The sequence below is a fragment of the Impatiens glandulifera genome, chromosome 8, assembly GCF_907164915.1.
Source record: "Impatiens glandulifera chromosome 8, dImpGla2.1, whole genome shotgun sequence".
Taxonomy (NCBI): Eukaryota; Viridiplantae; Streptophyta; class Magnoliopsida; order Ericales; family Balsaminaceae; genus Impatiens; species Impatiens glandulifera.
The window spans coordinates 27,700,822-27,721,742 of record NC_061869.1 but is presented as its reverse complement, the minus strand read 5'-3'; the positions used below and the strand labels follow the sequence as shown (position 1 = coordinate 27,721,742).

Sequence of the window (20,921 nt, the reverse complement as noted above, 5' to 3'; positions counted from 1 at the left end):
TCCAGTTGTCTGAATGGACCGGATTCATCATCAAAATTTGTGGCCGAATTTTCCTCATCGACGACCTTCCCTTTTCCTTTGTTTGACCGATTCTGCTCGGTGTCATTGGAGTTGGTGCGGCTAGTGCTAGATGCGGAGTCCTCCGGATTCGGAATGTCGGTTTGAATATTTGCCGACCCGGATGTATGGGGAACCACTTTTCTTCCGGATTGTTCTGCCTCCGGAGCCTTTTTCTTCCTAGGCTATGATTTCTTAGATTGAGTGGATGGTTGTTTAGCGGTTGAGGCCTTCGCTCTACTCGGTCGAACCTCTGTTCTCAAAAAGTGGGTAGATTTTATTATTTTGCTGTGAGGGATAAGGACACCTGGGCCGGTTTGATATTTGAATGGTGCATCAGCTTGCCGAGCATAACAGCATATCACTGAGAACGTTTTGAAGTCGGATCTACCATCTCACAGAGGTTGGAGAAAACGACCTTGGCCCAGTTGATTTAAATACCTCTAACTATACCGGCCAACATCTCAATCTTCGAACTTGTTAGGCTGTCGTAGTTGCCTCCTCTTCCTTGGACCGACTTTGAGATAATTTCACAAAATGGCCTGTATTCCGGTTTCAGGTCTAATTTCTTACCGGACACCACTAACGGTTGTTTCGATACAACACAGCAAACCGCAAGAAGTTCGTCAGCGTCCATGTCCTCGGTGAAGTCACATCCTTCGGTTGGTAGGCGGAGAGCTTCAGCAATCGATTCTTTTGTAACATGAAACAATTTTCCACCGACCGCGTCTTGATACATGATGAACGGTCAATTTAGAAAATGTTCCAGACCCGAGGCAGTTATGAGTTCCAGCACTTGTTTAGCCTCCGTCGAACCGTTGGTTCGAATATCTTCGAAGTCTACTTGGAAAATCTGGTTGAAAAGTGCAGAATCACGACCCATTTCGATTAGAAAGATTTGGAGTTGGAAAGATTGAAAGCTTGGAAAGATTAAGTGATTGCTAGAGAGAGAAAGCAGATTCGCGGAAGAGAATAATAAGAAGATGAATGAGGATATTTATAGGCAGCGTCCTGGAATGTCAACTGACATGAACCGTCACATCAAGAAAGGGCGCCAAGTTTCCCTCCAAAACGAGTTGGCGGTAAACTCTGGGCGGCAATCCTTTTTGGCGGGAAGTGATTAAGCGGTAGACATTTTAACCGGTAATTAATGAAGCGGTAAACAATTTAACCGGTAATTAATGAAGCGGTAAACAATTTAACCGGTGGAGAATTTAAACCGATATTTGATCCTTATAATTTTAACCGATATTTGATTAAGGATGAAACATACATGTTGATGATAGAGCCGATATGAAGATCGGCTACACATACAAGAAGAATAAAAAATGAACCGACTTAGAACCTAAAACATCCTAGATATTTTGTCTTCCACCGCTTCCTTGGTGAGGACATTTGAAGGATTCACCGGTGTACCCGGTCCAAGGTTTGGAACGAAGGCTCGAACGACCCGACTCAAATGAGGGGCATAGCTGAACCGTTTTTCTTCGTCTTGACCATAGTCTTTAGATTATTAAAAATGACCAATGCCCAGTTGATGGAGGTTGAGCTGATGATATAGGTCATCATGTCAAAGGCTTTTCTGGAGTAGTTTTGATTAGGGGTCTGGCAGAGGATCGACCAGTTAACAATCTCATGCAAGATTTGAGTGTGGGGAGCAAGGTGGGATTTAAGGCCGTGGTTTTGAACCGGTGTGTCGGTGGTAGAGAACATTTCAGTGTATTCATCAAATGTACTACTCACCCATGGTGGAAAGTCCGAAAACCCCTCGGTTGGGAGGTTGAACATTCCGGCGAATAAGTTTTCCGAGAGAATGATGATATTGGTGTTTACAGTGGAGACTATGACACCGTTATGCATAGCTGCATTGGAGAGGAACTCTAGTATCTTTGGAAGGAAGAGAGGTCCGGATTCCTCTAGGAATCCGCGGAGGCCGGTGTCAATCAAAGATTCAAAGAGTACTTCCCTTGTTTCATCGTTCTCAAGGGATATCATTGAATCAAAGTCGATGCACAAATAGTTTCGAAGGATGGAGTGAGACATTTTTCAGATTTGCTTAGAGATGTAGAATATTGTCTTGAAGTGCATTGGAATGAGAGTGAAAGACATCTTAAATAGATTGCAAATGAGAGGTAGCGTAAGAGCATTTAAGATTAAGATTCTGTTTTGTCTCATTAATGCTTTGGAATATTTATGTTTTTAAAACGTCTTGGGAAGTGGTAATTTTGACCGGTTACGGAGACCGAGGTTGTGAATCTAGTTGGAAACCAACTAAGTTTGTGTAGTTTCCCATGTAGTTAGAATTCAAAGGTACTAGAATTTCATTAAGAAAAGGTGGATTACAGTAGACCAAAAGGAGACATAACCGATTAAGATAAATAGAAATACAACCGGTGCGTGAAGCAAAATGACCGGTTGTCCGCAGGAGTGATTCTTTAGTCACCGGAGGAGGTGATGTTTTTCTGCTTTTTCTTCCATGCTTTCTCAAACCGCTCATAGAAGGAATCCGCGGAATCCCTGGTCAATACCTGAGATTGATTCAGCCCTTCGCCTGGACAGAGTGGAAGCCCGAGTTCGATGAGTAGAGAACTTATTTGAGAAATAAAACCGGTGTGTCGGGTATTGATCATCCAGATTAGGTTGTCAAACAGCAACCTAGACCAGTTTACCGGAGTATCGGTTGTTATGGCGGTCATGATGTTAAAGATCGTTGTACAGTAGGTATTGGTGACATCCTTTCCCAGGATGGCCTTACCAATGATGTCGTTGAGGAGCTGATATTCGTCCCTCAATGATGATCGTGTACCGTGATCATTGACCGGAGAGTTGGAGCGGGAAAATTCCAGAGATATTTCGGCTTTCTGTTCAGCCGAAACGGATAGTTCTGTAAGACCTTCCTTGGAAAGGTCGAAGCACCGAGCGATGTCTCGCTCGGTGAAGTCGAAAATCGTTCCTCTTACCCTTGACTGGATAAGAGTGTCGAAAAATGGAGTGTCGCGAAAAACTCTGGCATTGTGAAAGAACTCGGTCATGGTTTTAGGAAATATGATATGTTTGATAGGATCGGCTTTATCGTTAGAGACGGGGGTCTGGATAAGGATGAAGGCTTATGAAAAACGGTTTGATAGAAATCCTATTAGGGATTAATATCTCTTTCTATTCTACGCAAACTTCTGTAAACACTTGAAACAGATTCAAGGCGGAATTGTTTACTTGGGTTTGAAGCACAAGATGAAATATGAAAAGATGACAGAAATGAAGAACACAACAATTTGTTTATGGATGTTCGGAGAAACTCTCCTACATCACCCCTTCTTCCAACCACCGGAAGGATTCACTATAAAATGATGAGAATCAAATACAGTTTACACACACACTTAGCTCACTATTGAATAGAACACTTTCTGTTCAATTACAAGATGAAGAATATCACTCAGCTAAAGGTGTTTTGATTCTAGCTCTCTCTCTCGATTCACACACAGTACAATCAGAAAGAAGCTTCACAGAATAAGTTCAGTAAGCAAGATGATTGAGTAGTCTCTCTCTGCAAAATTAGATTGTTTGTTCGTTTGTATTCGCTTGTTCGTGAGACAGATTGTCTGTTGTCCCTAGGATTTGTTAAATAGTGAGCAGGAGCTAACGGTCGAATCTTCAAGAATGACACGTGACACTCTTCCATTGGAAAGCTTCCATTGTACACAGTAGGTTATGAGCACAAGGATCGTGGTCGTACAGAACTGGTAGTGCACCGAATATTCCATCAGGGATGTACCTGCAAAACGGGTAATGTGAGGAAAATTCTCTTACGTGGCATTCCTTGATTGGATGCATATAACTGCTGTACTAATCTTCTTAAGAAAGTGGAGCAGAAGTAGGGTACAGCTATAACACGCGGGTAGGAGAAATGCTAGATTCAAGCGTACTGCTTAAACTAAGCATTAAACATATTTCAGTTAGACGGATTTGTGAAAATCCGTCTAATGAAATAAGTCAACTCCTTCTAATGGAAAACGTCTATTAGACCACCTGGTCTAATAGAATTAGACTCACGTCTAATTACAATAACCATTAGACTGCCACGTCTAACTCCACTGAGTTAAACTGACACGTCTAATTCCGGTTCTACCTCAGACTTGTCTGAAGGAGTTAGACTCACGTCTAACTTTCACTAATTAGACTACCCGTCTAATTATCCAATAACCATTAGACCGGCACGTCTAACTCTACTGAGTTAGACTGACACGTCTAATTCCGTTTCTACCTCAGACTTGTCTGAAGGAGTTAGACTCACGTATAACTTTCATAACGATTAGACTATCCGTCTAATTATTCAATAACCATTAGACCAGCACGTCTAACTCCACTGAGTTAGACTGGACGTCTAATTCCGGTTCTACCTCAGACTTGTCTGAAGGAGTTAGACTTACGTTTAACTTTCACTAATTAGACTACTCGTCTAATTATCCAATAACCATTAAAACGGCACGTCTAACTCCACTGAGTTAGACTGACACGTCTAATTCCGGTTCTACCTCAGACTAGTCTGAAGGAGTTAGACTTACGTCTAACTTTCACTAATTAGACTACCTGTCTAATTACAAATATATTAGACTACACGTCTAACTCCGATGAGTTAGACTGTACGTCTAATTCTATTAGACTTGCGTCTAATTCCGTGTATTCATTAGACTATCCGTCTAATTCTTTACATCTATTAGACTACACGTCTAACTCCGATGAGTTAGACTGTACGTCTAATTCTATTAGAGTCACGTCTAATTCCGTGTATTCATTAGACTATCCGTCTAATTCTTTACACATCTATTAGACTACACGTCTAACTCCGATGAGTTAGACTGTACGTCTAATTTATACGTCTATTAGACTGTACGTCTAACTCCGATGAGTTAGACTGTACGTCTAATTCTATGCGAATGAGAGTCAAAATCGGTCTAATGACCCTCATTAGATCCAAGTCTTATGACATGTTGTCTCAATACACCTGTATCAAAACTCATAAGTTATTTCATCATCCAAATATCAGAGGGTAAATTATTTCAACACTTAGTCAAAATAATTTGACCCAACAATGTTTGTCATCTAGAAAGGACCGAAGACCAGTACTATCCAAAGACTTGATCATTTTTAAGATTTCGTAGTGTTTTGTGCCTTGTGCTGTGTCGAAATCAACTTGAAAAATGTTCTAGTACTGAGACATTTTTGCCTTAGTAAGATGAGAGGTTGAGGGTGTGAATATTTGTTTGATATTCATCTAACTTATATATTAGTTGGAGGGTGATATAAGTGAGTGGTATTATCTAGTGGATAACAGGTAATTTAGTTTATTAGCCGTAGGATAAAACATCTTGCATGAATTAGATGTGTTTGCAGCCTAAGGGTGTGAGTCATAGGCCTGGACAATGAGAGATATTATATCTTCACGTCTTTTGAGGCATGACTGCTTTGTTTTGAAAATGAATCTTTTCAGAACAGATACGTCCAAACACAGACAATTGTTCCATGTTTGTTGAGAAACCAAATATTCCAGAGTATATTATATTCAAACCGGTTGGTTTTCATTCATTGGTCCCGATGCAGTTAATTAGTGTAGGTACTAAGTAAATGGTCGGTTTACTGTAACTGATAGACAAAGCGATTTTTCAATAAATACGATGGTAAATTCGGTTTCTGACATTTTAAGAAGAATTGCCGGTTTTGTCTATCCGAACCGATTTTTTTCTTTACAGGTTAAGGTTTTAAGAAATGAGTTGATTTATATCGGTTAGACCGAGGATGTTTCTGAAGAAAAAAACTTAGCTTCCTGCAGAGGCTTTGTGAAGATATCGGCTACTTGTTGATCAGTTGATACATATTCCAACCGGATGTGCTTCTGCATGACATGTTCCCGGATGAAATGATGCCTTATGTCGATGTGCTTGGTTCTAGAGTGTAAAACCGGATTATATGTGATTGCTATGGCACTTGTGTTGTCATAGAAAATTGGATACTCTTCGGCGGTGACGCCAAAGTCCTTTAGTTGTTGTTGAATCCATAGAAGTTGTGAACAACAACTTCCGGCTGCCAGATATTCAGCTTCTGCGATTGATGTAGCAACCAACGTTTTCTTCTTATTGTGCCATGAAACAAGCCGATCACCTAAGAATTGACATGTTCCACTGGTATTTTTTCTATCAACTTTATATCTTGCATAGTCTGCATCAGAATAGCTTGTGAGGTTAAAACTTGAGTCCTTTGGATACCATAATCCGACTTCAGATGTTCCCTTTAGATACTTTAGGATTCGTTTAGCGGCTGTATAGTGAGACTGTTTATGATTAGCCTGGAATCTTCCACACACTCCGACCGCAAATAATATGTCCGATATACTTGCTGTCAGGTACATAAGTGAACCAATGATTCCACGATAAGCTGTCAGGTGTACTCCCTGACCGTCATCATCTTTATCCAGCTTGATTGATGAGCTCATTGGAGTGGCGGCAGAGGAACATGTGTCCATCCCAAATTTCTTTAGAAGTTCCTTTGTATATTTGTACTGATTGATGAAAGTTCCTTCTTCCAATTGTCTAACCTGAAGACCTATGAAGAAGTTTAATTCTCCCATCATACTCATTTCAAAATTGTTAGTCATCAGGGCTGAGAATTTATCACACAGCTTAGGATCGGTTGATCCGAAAATGATATCATCTACATATATTTGAACAAGTAGAATGTGTCCCTTTTTCTCAAATTTAAATAGGGTTTTATCTACTAAACCTATGGTAAAGTCATGATGTATTAGAAATGCGGTTAATGTATCATACAAAGCTCTAGGAGCTTGTTTTAAACCGTAAAGGGCTTTATTTAGGCGATATACATGATTAGTCAAGTCAACATTTTTAAAACCGGGTGGTTGTTCAACGTATACTTCTTCACGTAGGTCACCATTTAAAAATGCACTTTTAACATCCATTTGGAATACTTTAAAATTTTTGAAAGTAGCAAAGGCTAGAAAATTTCTAATGGCTTCGATTCTAGCTACAACAGCAAATGATTCTTCAAAATCAATGTCTTCTTCCTGTTTGTATCCTTGTGCCACCAATCTAGCTTTGTTCCTCGTGACCAAACCGTCTTCATTGAGTTTATTTCTGAATACCCATCTTGTTCCTATGACCGGTTGATCTTTTGGTCTAAGAACTAGATTCCAAACTTTATTACTCTCAAACTGGTTTAACTCTTCTTGCATTGCTAAGATCCAATCCGGATCCAACAATACTTCATCCACCTTTTTCAGCTCAATCTGGGATATGAAAGCAGAATTAAAGTATTCCTCCAATTTTTGTCGCCTCGTTTGGATGGGGTTTGAAGGGTCACCTATAATAAGCTCAGGAGGATGATTTGTGTTCCTTTTGAGATTCGGTTTATGAATCTCTACCAAATTACCGTTTGTTTGATCAAGGCTAGACATATCGGTAGGCTTAGCAATAGTGTCAAACCGACCGATTTCCTTAGTTTGAACCGAGGTGTCAACTTCCTGTTGTGTGGCAGGATGATTCAGCTGGGTTTCAACAACACCCATTTGGTCATGGACAAACCGTCTAAAAACCGGAATCTCATCTTCACTATCAGAATGGATATTATGATTTTCTAATCTATTGTGTAGATCAAAGGATGATGTAGTGTTACTTTCAACTGATTCATCGAATACAACATGAAGAGATTCTTCCACGGTTAAAGTTCTATTATATACTCTATATGCTTTACTAACCGCTAAGTATCCTAGCATTATCCCAATATCAAATTTTGCATCAAAAGCAGATAAGTAGTTTTTGCCATTAATGTGAATGTAACATTTACAACTGAAAATCTTGAGATACCGAATGTTAGGGATTCTATCAAAATATACTTCGTACGGTGTTTTATTGTGAAATTTGTTAATCAAAGAACGGTTTTGTGTATAACATGCAGTGCTGATAGCTTCAGCCCAAAAATTCTGAGCAACACCTGAGTCGGCTATCATAGACCTTGCAGCTTCCTTGAGAGTAAGGTTTCTTCTCTCAGCCAGGCCGTTCTATTGATGAGTTCTGGCACTGGACAACTCGTGTCTAATGCCAGATTCATCAAGAAATGCATTTAGAGTACTATTTGTAAATTCGGTTCCTCTATCACTCCTAATGCTATTTATACGTGTTGATTTTTCATTTTGTAAACGCTTAAGCAGTGTAATTAAATTGGATGCGGTTTCACTTTTAGATGCCAAAAATGTGACCAATGTATATCTAGCATAATCATTAATAACAACCATAGTGTAATGCATACCACCTAGGCTGGTGACCCTAATCGGTCCAAATAAATCAATGTGAAGAAGGTCTAAGCATCGGTTAGACTGAATGTGTCCTTTGCTCTTAAATGTTTATTTAGTTTGTTTACCCATTTGACATGTTGAGCACACCTTATCCTTATTAAATATTATATCAGAAATTCCTTCAACTAACTTTTTATTGCGGATATAGTTTAAGGTTTTGAGGTTTAGATGGTTTAACCTTTTATGCCATAGCCAGGTTTGATCAGTTTTAGCTACCATGCAAACAGGATGCTCTACTTCATTTTTCTAGTCTACCTTGTATATGTTTCCTAACCTATTTCCGGTTAGTAGTGTACTACCCTAAGAGTTTTTAACTAAGCATGCATGTCTAAGAAATTCTACAGTATATCCAGCATCACACATCTGACTAATACTTAGCAGGTTAAAATGTAGATTTTCAACTAGAAGTACATTGTTAATTGTTAAATTACCATGGACAATCTTACCATTGCCCACAATTCTACCTCTTGAGTTGTCACCAAAGACTATCATTGCACCGGTTTGTATTTTGATGTCGGTTAGAAGGTTGTTGTTTCCAGTCATATGTCTGGAACAACCGCTGTCCAGGTACCACTCAGAATTTCCTAGCCGTTTCTTCATAACTTGTTCTTCGTTTGCCATGAGACAAGAGATTTCATCATCGCTGTCACTGTGAGCCCATAGACTTCCTCCATCATCAGCTATCAGTGCTTTCTGAATTTCCCTTCCTTCACCGGTTTGTGAGTAGTTGTTTCTTTGGTTCTGATCATCCGGCTTCCGGTCATCCCGTCTTGGTTTTCTGCATTCCCACCTGAAATGTCCCAAACTGTTGCAATTATAGCATCTAATATTAGATTTATCACCGTAGTTATAGTTGTTGTTTGTCGGTTGGCTTTTCTTCATGAATCTGCCAAACTTCTGTGCAAGCATTGCCATTGAATCCTTAGTGAATTGTTCATCGGATTTGATCGGTGCAGCAGCTACAGGTTCTATAGATGTGACTAGTGCCTTAGTAGCGGTTGAGGTTGATGCTTCATTTTCGATCCTGGATCTCATTTCAAACTCATATGCCTTCAGATCTTTGAATACATCGTGTAGCTTCATATTGTTTAGGCAGTTTGATTCTCTCATCACCATCGTCTTTATGTCTCATGCACTCGGAAGAGATCTTAAAGCTTTGATGATTGTTTCATTGTTATCATACTTCTTTCCAAAAGTTGATAGCTCATTTATCACATTTGTAAACCGGTCACTGTTCTCCCTCATGGTTTCTCCTGGCTTCATCTTGATGTTTTCAAACTTCTGGGTAGCCACCATTATCTTATTTTCCTTGGTTCTTTCATTTCCCTCATGAAGTTGAATCACTGTTTCCCATACTTCCTTTGAGATTTTGCAATCTCAGACCTTATAGAAGGTATTTATGTCCAAACCTTTGAAGATATGGCTTTTGGCGTGATTATCCAGATTGTTTCTCCTCTTATCCTCAGCTGTCCAATCCTTTCTATCTTTATCAATATTTATCGGTCCTTCAGACAGAATGAACGACATCTCATAATCCATAGTGATTAGGTGCAAGTGCATGCATATCTTCCAGTTGGCGAAATCATCACCTTCTAGCATTGAAGGCTTCTCGAAAGTCATGTTTTCTTGCTTCTGGTTGCTTGAGTATTGAAACTAACTGCTCTGATACCAATTGTTAGGATCTAGATCGCCGATGGCGGACCGGGGTCTGGCCGGTTAACACTTTCTAACAACACTCAACGGTTGGCGCTAATTCGGTTAGAGATTAACACCGATTTCAATACTACACAGGCTGTCACAAACCCTTGAACCGAGTTCAAGTGCGGAAGTGGTTTGTTTCAAACTGAAGCAACACACATAGGATGAATAGAGATGGAGTTTGGAGAAAGTCGGTTTTAGATTTAGTGAATCGGTTAGAATGATATAAGTCAGTTGGGACAGTACGAGTCGGTTAGAAAGCGGAACTGGCAGAAAGTAAAGAACAAGACACATGTTTTTATGGATGTTCGGAGATAAAACTTCTAGGTCACCCCTTCTTCTCAAACCGCGAGAAGGATATTCACTAAGGAATACTCAACCAAACTACACAATCGAGACTTATTTACTACTCGATAAACACTCTTACAATTCTCACAGAAATTGTAATCACACTTCAAATTAACACTTAAACTTTTATTCTTGTAGAGAGATAAACACAACTTGTAACTTGGGTTGTTGGCACTCTTGAATGTTGTATCTCTTGAATTTTAGAATTGTTGTAACTTTTGTGACTGCATTTACTCCTCTTCAGCTCCTTCTTTTATAGGTGAAATGTGCCAACGATCACATTTCTTCAACGGATACCTTCAGGGTAATCCTTGAATTTGATTGGTTGAGCAGAGATTCAACATAGCATTAAATGCGGTTTAAGCTTCCAAGGCATGGAGCAGACCGACTTCGTTTATCTTTTACTTAATATGGCAACTGCCAGTTGGCCAATTACCTGCATCTGGAGAACTGCACCTTTGACTTTTACCAAAATGGTAACTGTTTCTTCAAGCAATCTTTTGCAGCCTTCAGAGTATCATCAGACTTGTATGGATATGGCAAAGTCACAGTCTGTTCCTTTGGTATCATATTCCGCAGATACTCAAAGTGTTCGTTTACACCAATTTGTAGATGGTACTTAGTTTGATAATCTTGACTTCTTTCTTTAAGTAGTTTCTTCGTCGATTTTCGGTTGAATATTACATTTCGGTTTAGGATGTCTACCAGTTGTTCATAGCTTCGGGTTAACCGGATAACTTCCGGTTTTGGATACATCCTTTGCTTCTTCTTCTAACCGGTTTGATTACTTGATCGGTTAGATTCTTGACCGGTCAGATTCTTGACCGTTCCTGCACAGGGAATTTGTTTTTGTTATGTTCTTATTTGAACCGGTCTAATTTATCTATCATGCTTCTTTGATTATACTAACAAATTCAACATCCGCATAAGCCACAAAAAATAGATCATCTGCAATATATGTGTTATTGCTTCTTCTTTGAAGTACATGTGAAATTTGAAATGATGACTTCTCATAAGCATTTTAAAAATGTAGTCAAGAATTTCCATTGTTAAGACAAATAGGTAAGGAGATATAGGGTCTCCTTGCCTTACTCCTCTTTCACCCTTGAAGAAGCCTATATGAATACCATTCACATCCACAACAAAGTGAGGAGTGAAAACACATTGCATAATTCAATTAGTAAAAATGATTGAAAAACCTTAGTAAGGAGGAATTCGTGGATTGATCCCCATCTGAACGAGTCTAAAGCTTTTCTAAGGTCAATTTTGAAAGCCACATGTGGCGATATGTTTTTCTTGCCATATCCTTTCAATAAGCTCTGTATGAGAAGGATGTTATGGGAAATAGAGCGTCTAAGAATAAATGTTTATTGCCATAATCCTACAAGCTTATCAATAACTATTGCCAAACGTTGAGAAATAATTTTGTAAATAACATTGCAACATGAAATAGGACAAAAGTCCTCAATTTTTTTTCTGAAATTAAATTCTTATGAATCAAATTCAGCACTGTGACGTTCCATTGCTTCAACATTTTACTGTTTTGGAAGAATTTCAAAACACCCTCGCTTACATCTTTACCCACTATTTCCCAATTTTCTTTGAAGAACTTCGTGTTGTAACCATCTAGCCCTGGGCTTTTATCCCCTATCATTGAAAATACTACTTTTTTGACTTATTCCATACTGACTCTTGTAATCATTTGTTTATCATTTTCCTCACTGATTTTCCTTTACACAATCTGTTAAACCAATCATTGACTGTCCTATATTATTGTGCTTGTTTATGTTCCAATCATCTCTTTGTAGAAGTTTATTGCCTCATGAACTGAATTTTAACCCTGTAAAACATCTTTATTTGAGTTTGTGAGCCTTAGGACCTGATTTCTTAAATTCCTTTGTGAACAATTTTTATAGAAGAAAGAAGTATTTTTGTCTCCTAATGAAAGCTAATTTTCTCTAAATTTTTGCTTAGCAAAGCTTTCCTCTTCAGAACAGAAGTCTCTAAATCGCGTAAGAGCCTCTTTTTCCTCTTCCCTATTATAAGGTAGATTCGGGGCTCTCAGTGCCTTACATTCTATTTCCCCCAGTTTCGTTCTAGCTTCTTCCACTCTTTTAGAAATCCCACTGTATTTTTTCTGATTTAGCTTATTCAACTTCCCTTTCAGTAATCATAATTTTTCACAAACTCTGAACATCTTTGTTCCATTAATTCTGATGTTCCAAGTTTCATTAAATCCTTCATCTTTCATCAAGAAGTTAAAAAAAATTAAAAGGTCTTTTTTGTTTTTCCACCTCTCCCAAAAAAATTTCAAAGGGTAGTGGTTAGAGATACCTGGTTGTAAAAACCTGGATTTGTCTTCTTGGGTAAAACTCTACCCATTTTTCATTCACTAAGCCTCTATCAATTTTTCTCTTTCGCACGTTGTCCTCCCCTCTTAAATCTGACTAGGAAAATATATTATTTGAGGAAGACGGTTCAATATTCCTTATGTCTTGAATACATTCAGTGAAATCCCACATGTCTTGTGTTATGTCTGTCTTAGGCTCTCTTTCATTCATGAATCTTGTAACATTAAAATTTGCCATAATAACTCACAGTTCGTCGTTCGTAATGCTTCTTCTAAAATAATCTCAAAGTGTCTTCCTCTCTGTCCTAAAGTTGTTTGCATAGACTACCGTAAAGAATATTTTTACCCTTGTTACTTGATTGATAACCTCTGTCAAAATAACTTGCTTACTTTCAAAAAAAATCTTGACTTCAACCCTCCTTTTATCCCATCTTACCCAGTTTATGCTTTTAACCTCATTAGAGTTATGAATAAATTCTCATTTTTTATTGAAGCAACCCTAGGCAACATTCTCTATTTGTCTTTGTCTAACTTTTATTTCAATAATTACAAATACTGTGATTTCAATTCTTTTTTCTATTCTTCTAACCTCTCTTCTCTTTATAAGGTCATTTAACTCTCTAATATTCTATGTCATTAAGTTCATTAATGAAAAGAAGATGCTCCAGATTTATTTCCCTTCCTTTATCTTTTATTCCTTTATGTTTTTCCTATATAGCAGGGCTATAAGGAATTGTATTTTCCTTAATTTGCTTAACTTGCTATTTTTTGATTTTTGTGTTTCTTTGGCCGCCAACCTTCTTCTAGATTGGAGATTGCACAATTTCAACCGATTCAGCTACCTCTACTTTATCTTTCTCATTTCCTTCACCAACTTCCCCTTTCTTGATTTCTCTCATGATTTCTCTTTCCACTGCCTCTTCAATATTGATTCTTGCTTCCAGGTCAAGTTTCTTTATTACATCTTCATTCTCAGCCTTTGATTCTGAATCTCTTACCACTCTATCTTCTTTCCCCTATTCTTCAAAACCCTGTGCTAAATTTCCTTCCTTATCTTGATCATTCTACTTACTCAATACCGATTCTTTAGTAATTTCTTTCTACCTTTCTTTCTCAGCCTTTTCCTTTTCTAACATTTTTTGTTCTTCTTTCTATTTCTTTTTTGCTCTTTCTCAATCTTATTCAATCATTTTCGGGCACTTGTAACATGCATGATCGAATGTGTTACAGTCATAACATCTACTCGACCTCCACTCATATGAAATTCTCATAATTGTGGGTTTGCCTTTTATGTCCGTTATATTTGGTATGAAAGATTTGATATTGGCTGTATCTCAATGCACATCCTAGCATAAGTCACATGCTCACCGTTTTCTATAGTTGGGCCATGTAGAGTGGACTCCCCAATAGGCTCACAAAGTGACTTAATGCTTTAGGATTGTACATGTGGGAAGGGATGTTGTGCAATTGGAACCAGATTTGCGCAGTTTCTTTGGGCTTGTTGAAGATGTTCATTCCTTCTGCCCATTTTTTTGAGTTTCATGCAGTTCTTCCTAACAAATGTGTGCCTGTTGATCAGAATACTTTTGAGATCTGATCTGTCTTTGAATTTGAGAAAGTACAAGTCATGAATATTTAATGTTACATTTTTCTTGACCATTTCCCCCCATTGCTCTATTATGGTTTTTTTGGTTACTAGAAATGGCACCTTGTTTCTTCTAATGAAGTTGCCCACTATGACATTTTCCATAAGTTTACACAGTTTTCCTGAACTTTTTGGGGTAATTTGAATTCAAACGGGGAACCTGTAATTTCAACATATGGCTTAAATGTTCCAAGAAAAATCTTTCCTCTTTCTTGAAATGGGTTGTCAGCTTTTGTTTCCCCTTTGTTCTTCTACCCCGCATTCTGTTTCTATTGTTCATTATGCTCGTTACTCTGTTTTTGCCCTGTTTTATGATATGTACTCTACTTTTGCTCTATTCCCTTCCCTTGAGTTTTACTTTGTTCTTCAGATTTCTTCCAAACCTAGTCTACCTTCCATTTAGAATTGTTCTTGATGAAGTAGACTCTAGATTTTGGGCATTTAGAGAGCTCTCTCAAAGTTTCATCAGACTAGCTCACAATATTATCGTACTTCTCTTTTTAAGGAGATTTATGTCTTGAAGGTAATGCAAGTTGACCTGCTCTTAGCCCTTTTAGGTTGACCTTTCATTAAAATCGACCCTCCATTTCCTCGAGTTTATTTCTTTACCCAATGGTTTCGCTACCGTTTTCTGCGTTTTTCCTATTTCACCCAGATTTTCTGCATTAATTCTTTCTCCTTAAAATCCCTTCTAGATTACCATCCCCGCTTCTTTGTCTAAGTCAGGTATCTCAATAGTCTCAAGTTGAATTTGATTCCCATTGGAATCCGAGTTAATAATTTGTACTTTTTTATTTCATAGACTATTTTTCTAAACTACTCTATCTTCTCCTAGAGCATGTCCTAGACTATCACAATCTAGACTATCAACATGTATTCCACTAACAATTCTATTTTCATTTGCATTCATCTCATGAGTGTTATTGGGATTGGTAGAAACTATACTTAGTGTTTGGACTACAAAATCTTTATTTTATCTCTTGCTCACATTAATATGATCTCTACCCTTTCCTCCTATCTTTGGAGATCCATGATTTTCAAGGAGGATATTCGTAAAATTATCTCCTAAGCCTTTTTGGAGGTTAGTTACATTCGAATTCTGTCTTAGGATCAGTGGAGCAGTTGTTGGATTCACCCATTGCCCGATTAAGAGAGTTGGCCGGGCTTGTACCAACTATTGACAAAGAGGGAATTTCCCGTACTAGTGAAGCTACGATGTTTGCAAAATTCATATTTAAAGTGGCCAACACAGACGAATTCGTGTTAGCGAATCTTTTAACAACTTCACAATGCTCATAGGTTTGAAATTTGTAGAATTTCAAGGAAATTGATTTCCTGATGCACTCTAGTCTTGATCGAGAATGATATCAAATGTCAATTAAGAGAGATCGACGGGGAGATTTAGCAAATTTCTACGAATAAAGACCACCCTTCGACCGAGAGATGAAATTGTGATGCACATGGCATACAGATCGCACAGATCGCATAGATGACATAGTTCGCACGACAACGAACGATGTTCAATTTTCTTTGTGACGACAAACGAGGGTTTCTTCAGCGAAAATTACGACCGCGACAATATTGTCGGCATATCGTGGCGCACATGACACACCGATCACATATATCACACAATTCGCTGAATTTGTGCTTGTTTTATGGTGTTTAATTTATGGTATTTTATGGTTGGAAATCAATCCTATGATCATTTATAAAAAAAATTGTATAGGTTAGAGCCAATCAATCAACCTTAAATAGAAAAACTCAAAATTTAATTTTAAAAATAAAAAATTGCTATTCTTGGGCTAATCTTTGAAGATCACAACCTAGAAAGCTTCCCAACATGATTTTAATCATGTTGGACACCTGTTTGGATGACGTCTGATCCATCCCAATCATATTTAATCATGTTTTTAGTTATTGATTTTGTCAAAACGAACAGTTAGTCTTCTTGTTTTAATACCAATTCAGTATATGAGATATAAGGAAACTATTGGATAGCTCCTTTGTCCTAAAAAAGTTTTAAAACTAAAAATTCAACATTTGATCACAAATAGTTTTAAATGATTCAATCATCAACTAGGTCGATTGATACATTGAGATGATGATCGACATGTTTCTGGGAGCTTTGAGAAGTTACTCAAACTCTTGGATCAAAGAATCCAAGCTCAAACCTGCTATTTTGTGTTCTTGAGGACCGAGATGTCTGACCGACAACTATCAGTCTGGACTAAGACATAGGACCGACATATCTAACTAAGAAATTCGATATAACAGACAAGTTCGACCAATTTTCTTGAGCTAGAACCGAGATGTCTGACCGATGTTCTTCACTTAGGACTGAGAGGTCCGACCGAGGATTTTATATCCAGAACCGAGAGGTCTAACCTAGAACAGACATGTTTAAACCTAGGAATCGAGGAATCTTGAACTTGATCGAGAATTCCAATGATCGGTGAGTTTATACACCCCGACCAATGATCTTGGGTCTCGACCGAGGGACTAAGAGTCCTCAACATCTCGACCGAGGGACTTGGGTACTCCGACCAAATATCCCGACCCTTGACCCAAACTGAGGGTTTTTTGACCCCGACCGACAAAAACGAACCCAAGGTCTATGACTTTGGTTCTAAGGCCTATTTGTTCAAATTTTCAAATCCCAAAATTATATATTGTAATTTTTGAACCCCAAACCATGTTTTATAGGTTACAACCCCAAACCATTTTCTATGACTTCGTTCCAAGTGATTAGAAAATAATTACAAAATATTTTTGGGACGTTTTCACAAAAAAAAATATATTTTAAGGAATGCATGTTTGGTGTTTATTTCTAAACCATAACACTCTGAAAATGACTAATGTTCTTCAGGTATACTCCTCACTAATTATCATCAACAATATGTACCAACATTTAAATTCATTGTGTGTTTATCAAGAGAGAGTTAGAATCAAAGCATTGTTTTAGCTGAGTGATATACTTCTTTATATTGTAATTTGAACAGAGTCTGTTTTGTTCAACAATGAGCTAGTCGTGCAACTGTATTTGATTCTAAGAAACGTATAGTGAATCCTTCCGGTGGTTGGAAGAAGGGCTGACGTAGGAGAGTTTGCTCCGAACATCCATAAACAAACTGCTGTGTTATTTACATTTTGTCACATTCTCATTCTTTGATTCTTAGCTTCAAACATGAACGAACATTTCCACACTTGAATCGTTCAAGAGTTTGACAGGGTTTGTGTCGAATAGAAAGTGATTTAAATCCTTAACAAGATTTCTATCAAAACATTTTCCCGAAGCCGTCATCAATAGTCAGACCCCCGTCTTTATCGATTACGCCGATATATTTTAACTATGGCCTATTTGGTGTTTATTTCTAAACCCTAACACCCTGAAAATGACTGATGTTCTTCAGGTATACTCCTCCCTAGTTATCATCAACAATATGTACCAACATTTAAATATTATTGTTTCAATATGTTAAATAACGCTAAAACTTATAAAAATGATTTAGACCGGAAGTATAATTGGTTAAAACCCAAATGTTATACAACCGATTTTCAAAAGCCAACTTCAATTAGAGACAATTTTTTAAAAATGGATACGAAGGATTAAGTGCGAAAGCCCTTTCGAGTATCACCAAACTACGAATTGAATGAAATTTTAGTCAATATATTTGTATATGTATGCCATTTTTATTTATTTTCAAAAATCCATTGGTGACTCTGTTTCAAAATAAATAATCTTTTAAACTAATTATGTTTAATTAATTTAAATTAACGGATTTCTAAAAATCAAATTATAATTTGATTATCATAAATCCTATGATTATTTAAAATTGAACCCCAAATTAATTATTTTTAATTAAATTCAAAACCTGTTAGGAATTATCAAAAATTTTTTAAAAATAATGTTTTATTTTAAAAGAAAATTCATGACACGTAAATTGAGGTTGAAATTCTCAAACTTCGAGCTCTTCACAGAAACCAAAACAAATAGTTTTTCGAAGGTTACAAAGTCGATTTAAAATTATGCTCTGATTTATTTCAATTAGTTGCTTATATTATAAATGTAATGTGCTTGAATGTTTATCTTGATGTTTAGTTAATTCTTAACTGATAGAAATCCATGTTAGAATTATGTGCTCAGTCTAGGGGTAGAGAACAAATATAGGAACAACATAATTTGATTTTAATTCAATTCATATTCGTCAGTAGAGCCTCCTACTCCTCTATTGAATGATGAACTCTCGAATGGTGCTTGTTGGATTATTCATGGTTGTTACAACTTTTACAAATAAATGGAAGATCTGCATTAATAAGAAAACGACAAATTTGCAATGATGAGGAAAACAAAATATTTCAGTAATGAGGAAAATAGAATATTTGCAATAAATTTTATTAAATTTGAAAATTAAGTGTTTTTTTTATTTAGTATAAATAAGGTTTAAGTTGCTCTCATTTAAATAAGTAAAAAGAGAGAGATAACAACTCTTGTAATTGTTTTTTTAGATTTTAAAGATTTTATAGAAATTTTTCAAACTTTTGTGAGTAATTCTCTTTATGGGCCAACATTTGGTATCAAAACATCAGGTGAATAACAAAAACCATCCGGTGGGATCCAATATCGAAGGGTGCAAGATCATCAGGGGTGCAGCAAAACAATGGAATATTCCACTATCCGCAGCTAACACACACGAATTACATTAGTTAGGTGATTCATGTACAGGCTATGATGGAGGATCAAGGAGTATGGGGGACAGTCGAGTCAGTAGAAGGCACATAGATTGATGTTCAGCTTGATAAGAAGGCGTGGTCACATCTTCTACAAGAACTTTCGGATGATTTTCTCATGCAGGTGGCAAATAAAAAGACGACGAAGGAAGTGTGGGATTGTCTCAAGACGAGGTTCGTTGGCGCAGACCGTGTGAAGAACGCATGATTGCAGACATTTAAGAGTGAGTTTGATAGGATGCATATGAACGATAGTGAGTCGCCCGATTAATATGCTGGTCGACTCACATCCATATCAGTCAGGTACTCAAGCCTTGGAGAAACACTAAATGATGTTGCGATAGTAAAGAAGCTCTTCGACACCGTGCCAGAAAGGTTTATCAGTGTGGTAGCTAGCATCGAGCAGTTTTATAACCTCGAGACGTTAACATTCGAGGAAGCTGTTGGAAGGCTGAAGGTCTTCGAGGGGCGCACGCGCAAGAAAAACACAAGCTTTGGAGGAAACAAAGGACAAGTGCTACTCACTCAGGAGGAGTAGAAGGCACGTTTAAAAAAGGACGAGGAAGACTCGTTGAACTAGTGGAAAAAGGATTCCACAGATAGTGGGACCCGTTGTCAAGGAGGTAGAACTCGAGGTAAAGGCCAAGGGAGAAGAGGCCGAGGAGCACCGTCTCGGAAAGACAAAGAAGGTGGTTTAGGTGGTCGAGGAGCTCCTTGAGACAAAATTCACATTCGTTGTTTTAATTGCAATGAGATGGGACATTACTCAACTCAATGTAGAGTAAAGAATAACGAGGTATCACACCTTACCCACGCATACAATGTCGAACCAACATTTCTTATGGAAATCTCAGAGGAGATTCCGCCAATCAATGTTGTCATGCTGAATGAAATGAAGCTGACTCCAGTAATGTTAGAAGCTAAGAACGATGAGACATCAAAAGATGCTTGGTTCTTGGACAACGGCGATAGCAATCACATGACTGGCGATAAAGAAAAGTTCTTTGTACTAGACGAGGTAGTCACTAGAAAGGTGAAGTTCGGAGATGGTTCCACGATACAAATTTGTGGAAAAGGTTTTATCATGTTCGAATGCAAAAATGGTGACCAGTGGCTTCTCGAGGGAGTTTTTTTCATTCCTTCTTTAACAAGTTATCTAGTGAGTCTCAGGCAACTTACCGAGACAGGTCACAGGGTGGTGATGGACAAAGAAGAGCTTAAAGTCTTCGCTAAAAATCATTCATGCCTTATCATGAAAGTGAGACGAACTCATAATCGACTATATTTAATTTTCTTGAAATTAGCAAAATCGGTTTGCCTTTTAGCTAATCTTGAAGATCTAGCATGGTTATGGCATGCTCGTCTCGGTCATGTTAACTTCAAGCACTAAAGTCCCTTATAAATAAGGGAATGGCTGCTAGTGTTCCAAAAATTTCTCCTCCAAAACAACTTTGTCGAACATGCCTAGTTACAAAACAAACGAGACAACCGTTTGCGCTAAAAGCCAAGTTTCGAGCGAAAAATCCACTCGAATTGTTGCACATTGACTTATGTGGGCCAATCACGCCATCAACCCTAGGAGGAAATCTATACTTCATGTTGATTGTTGATGATAATTCCAGGTGGATGTGGCTCCATATGTTGAAAGCAAAGGACGAAGCATGCTCTTCATTTAAGAAGACGAAGCAATTGGTCGAGAATGTGACCGGACTTCAAATCAAAGTTCTTCGTTC

The 20,921-nt window shown here is 37.7% G+C and overlaps 1 protein-coding gene across 1 annotated transcript; it reads left to right on the top strand.

Annotated features, from left to right (window-relative positions):
• The first annotated feature begins 19,942 nt into the window (after nt 1–19,942).
• LOC124913230 lies at nt 19,943–20,578 on the top strand. The gene has a single exon (XM_047453826.1). It carries the CDS (start codon nt 19,943–19,945, stop codon nt 20,576–20,578), a length of 636 nt encoding a protein of 211 aa, XP_047309782.1.
• Nucleotides 20,579–20,921: the final 343 nt, after the last annotated feature.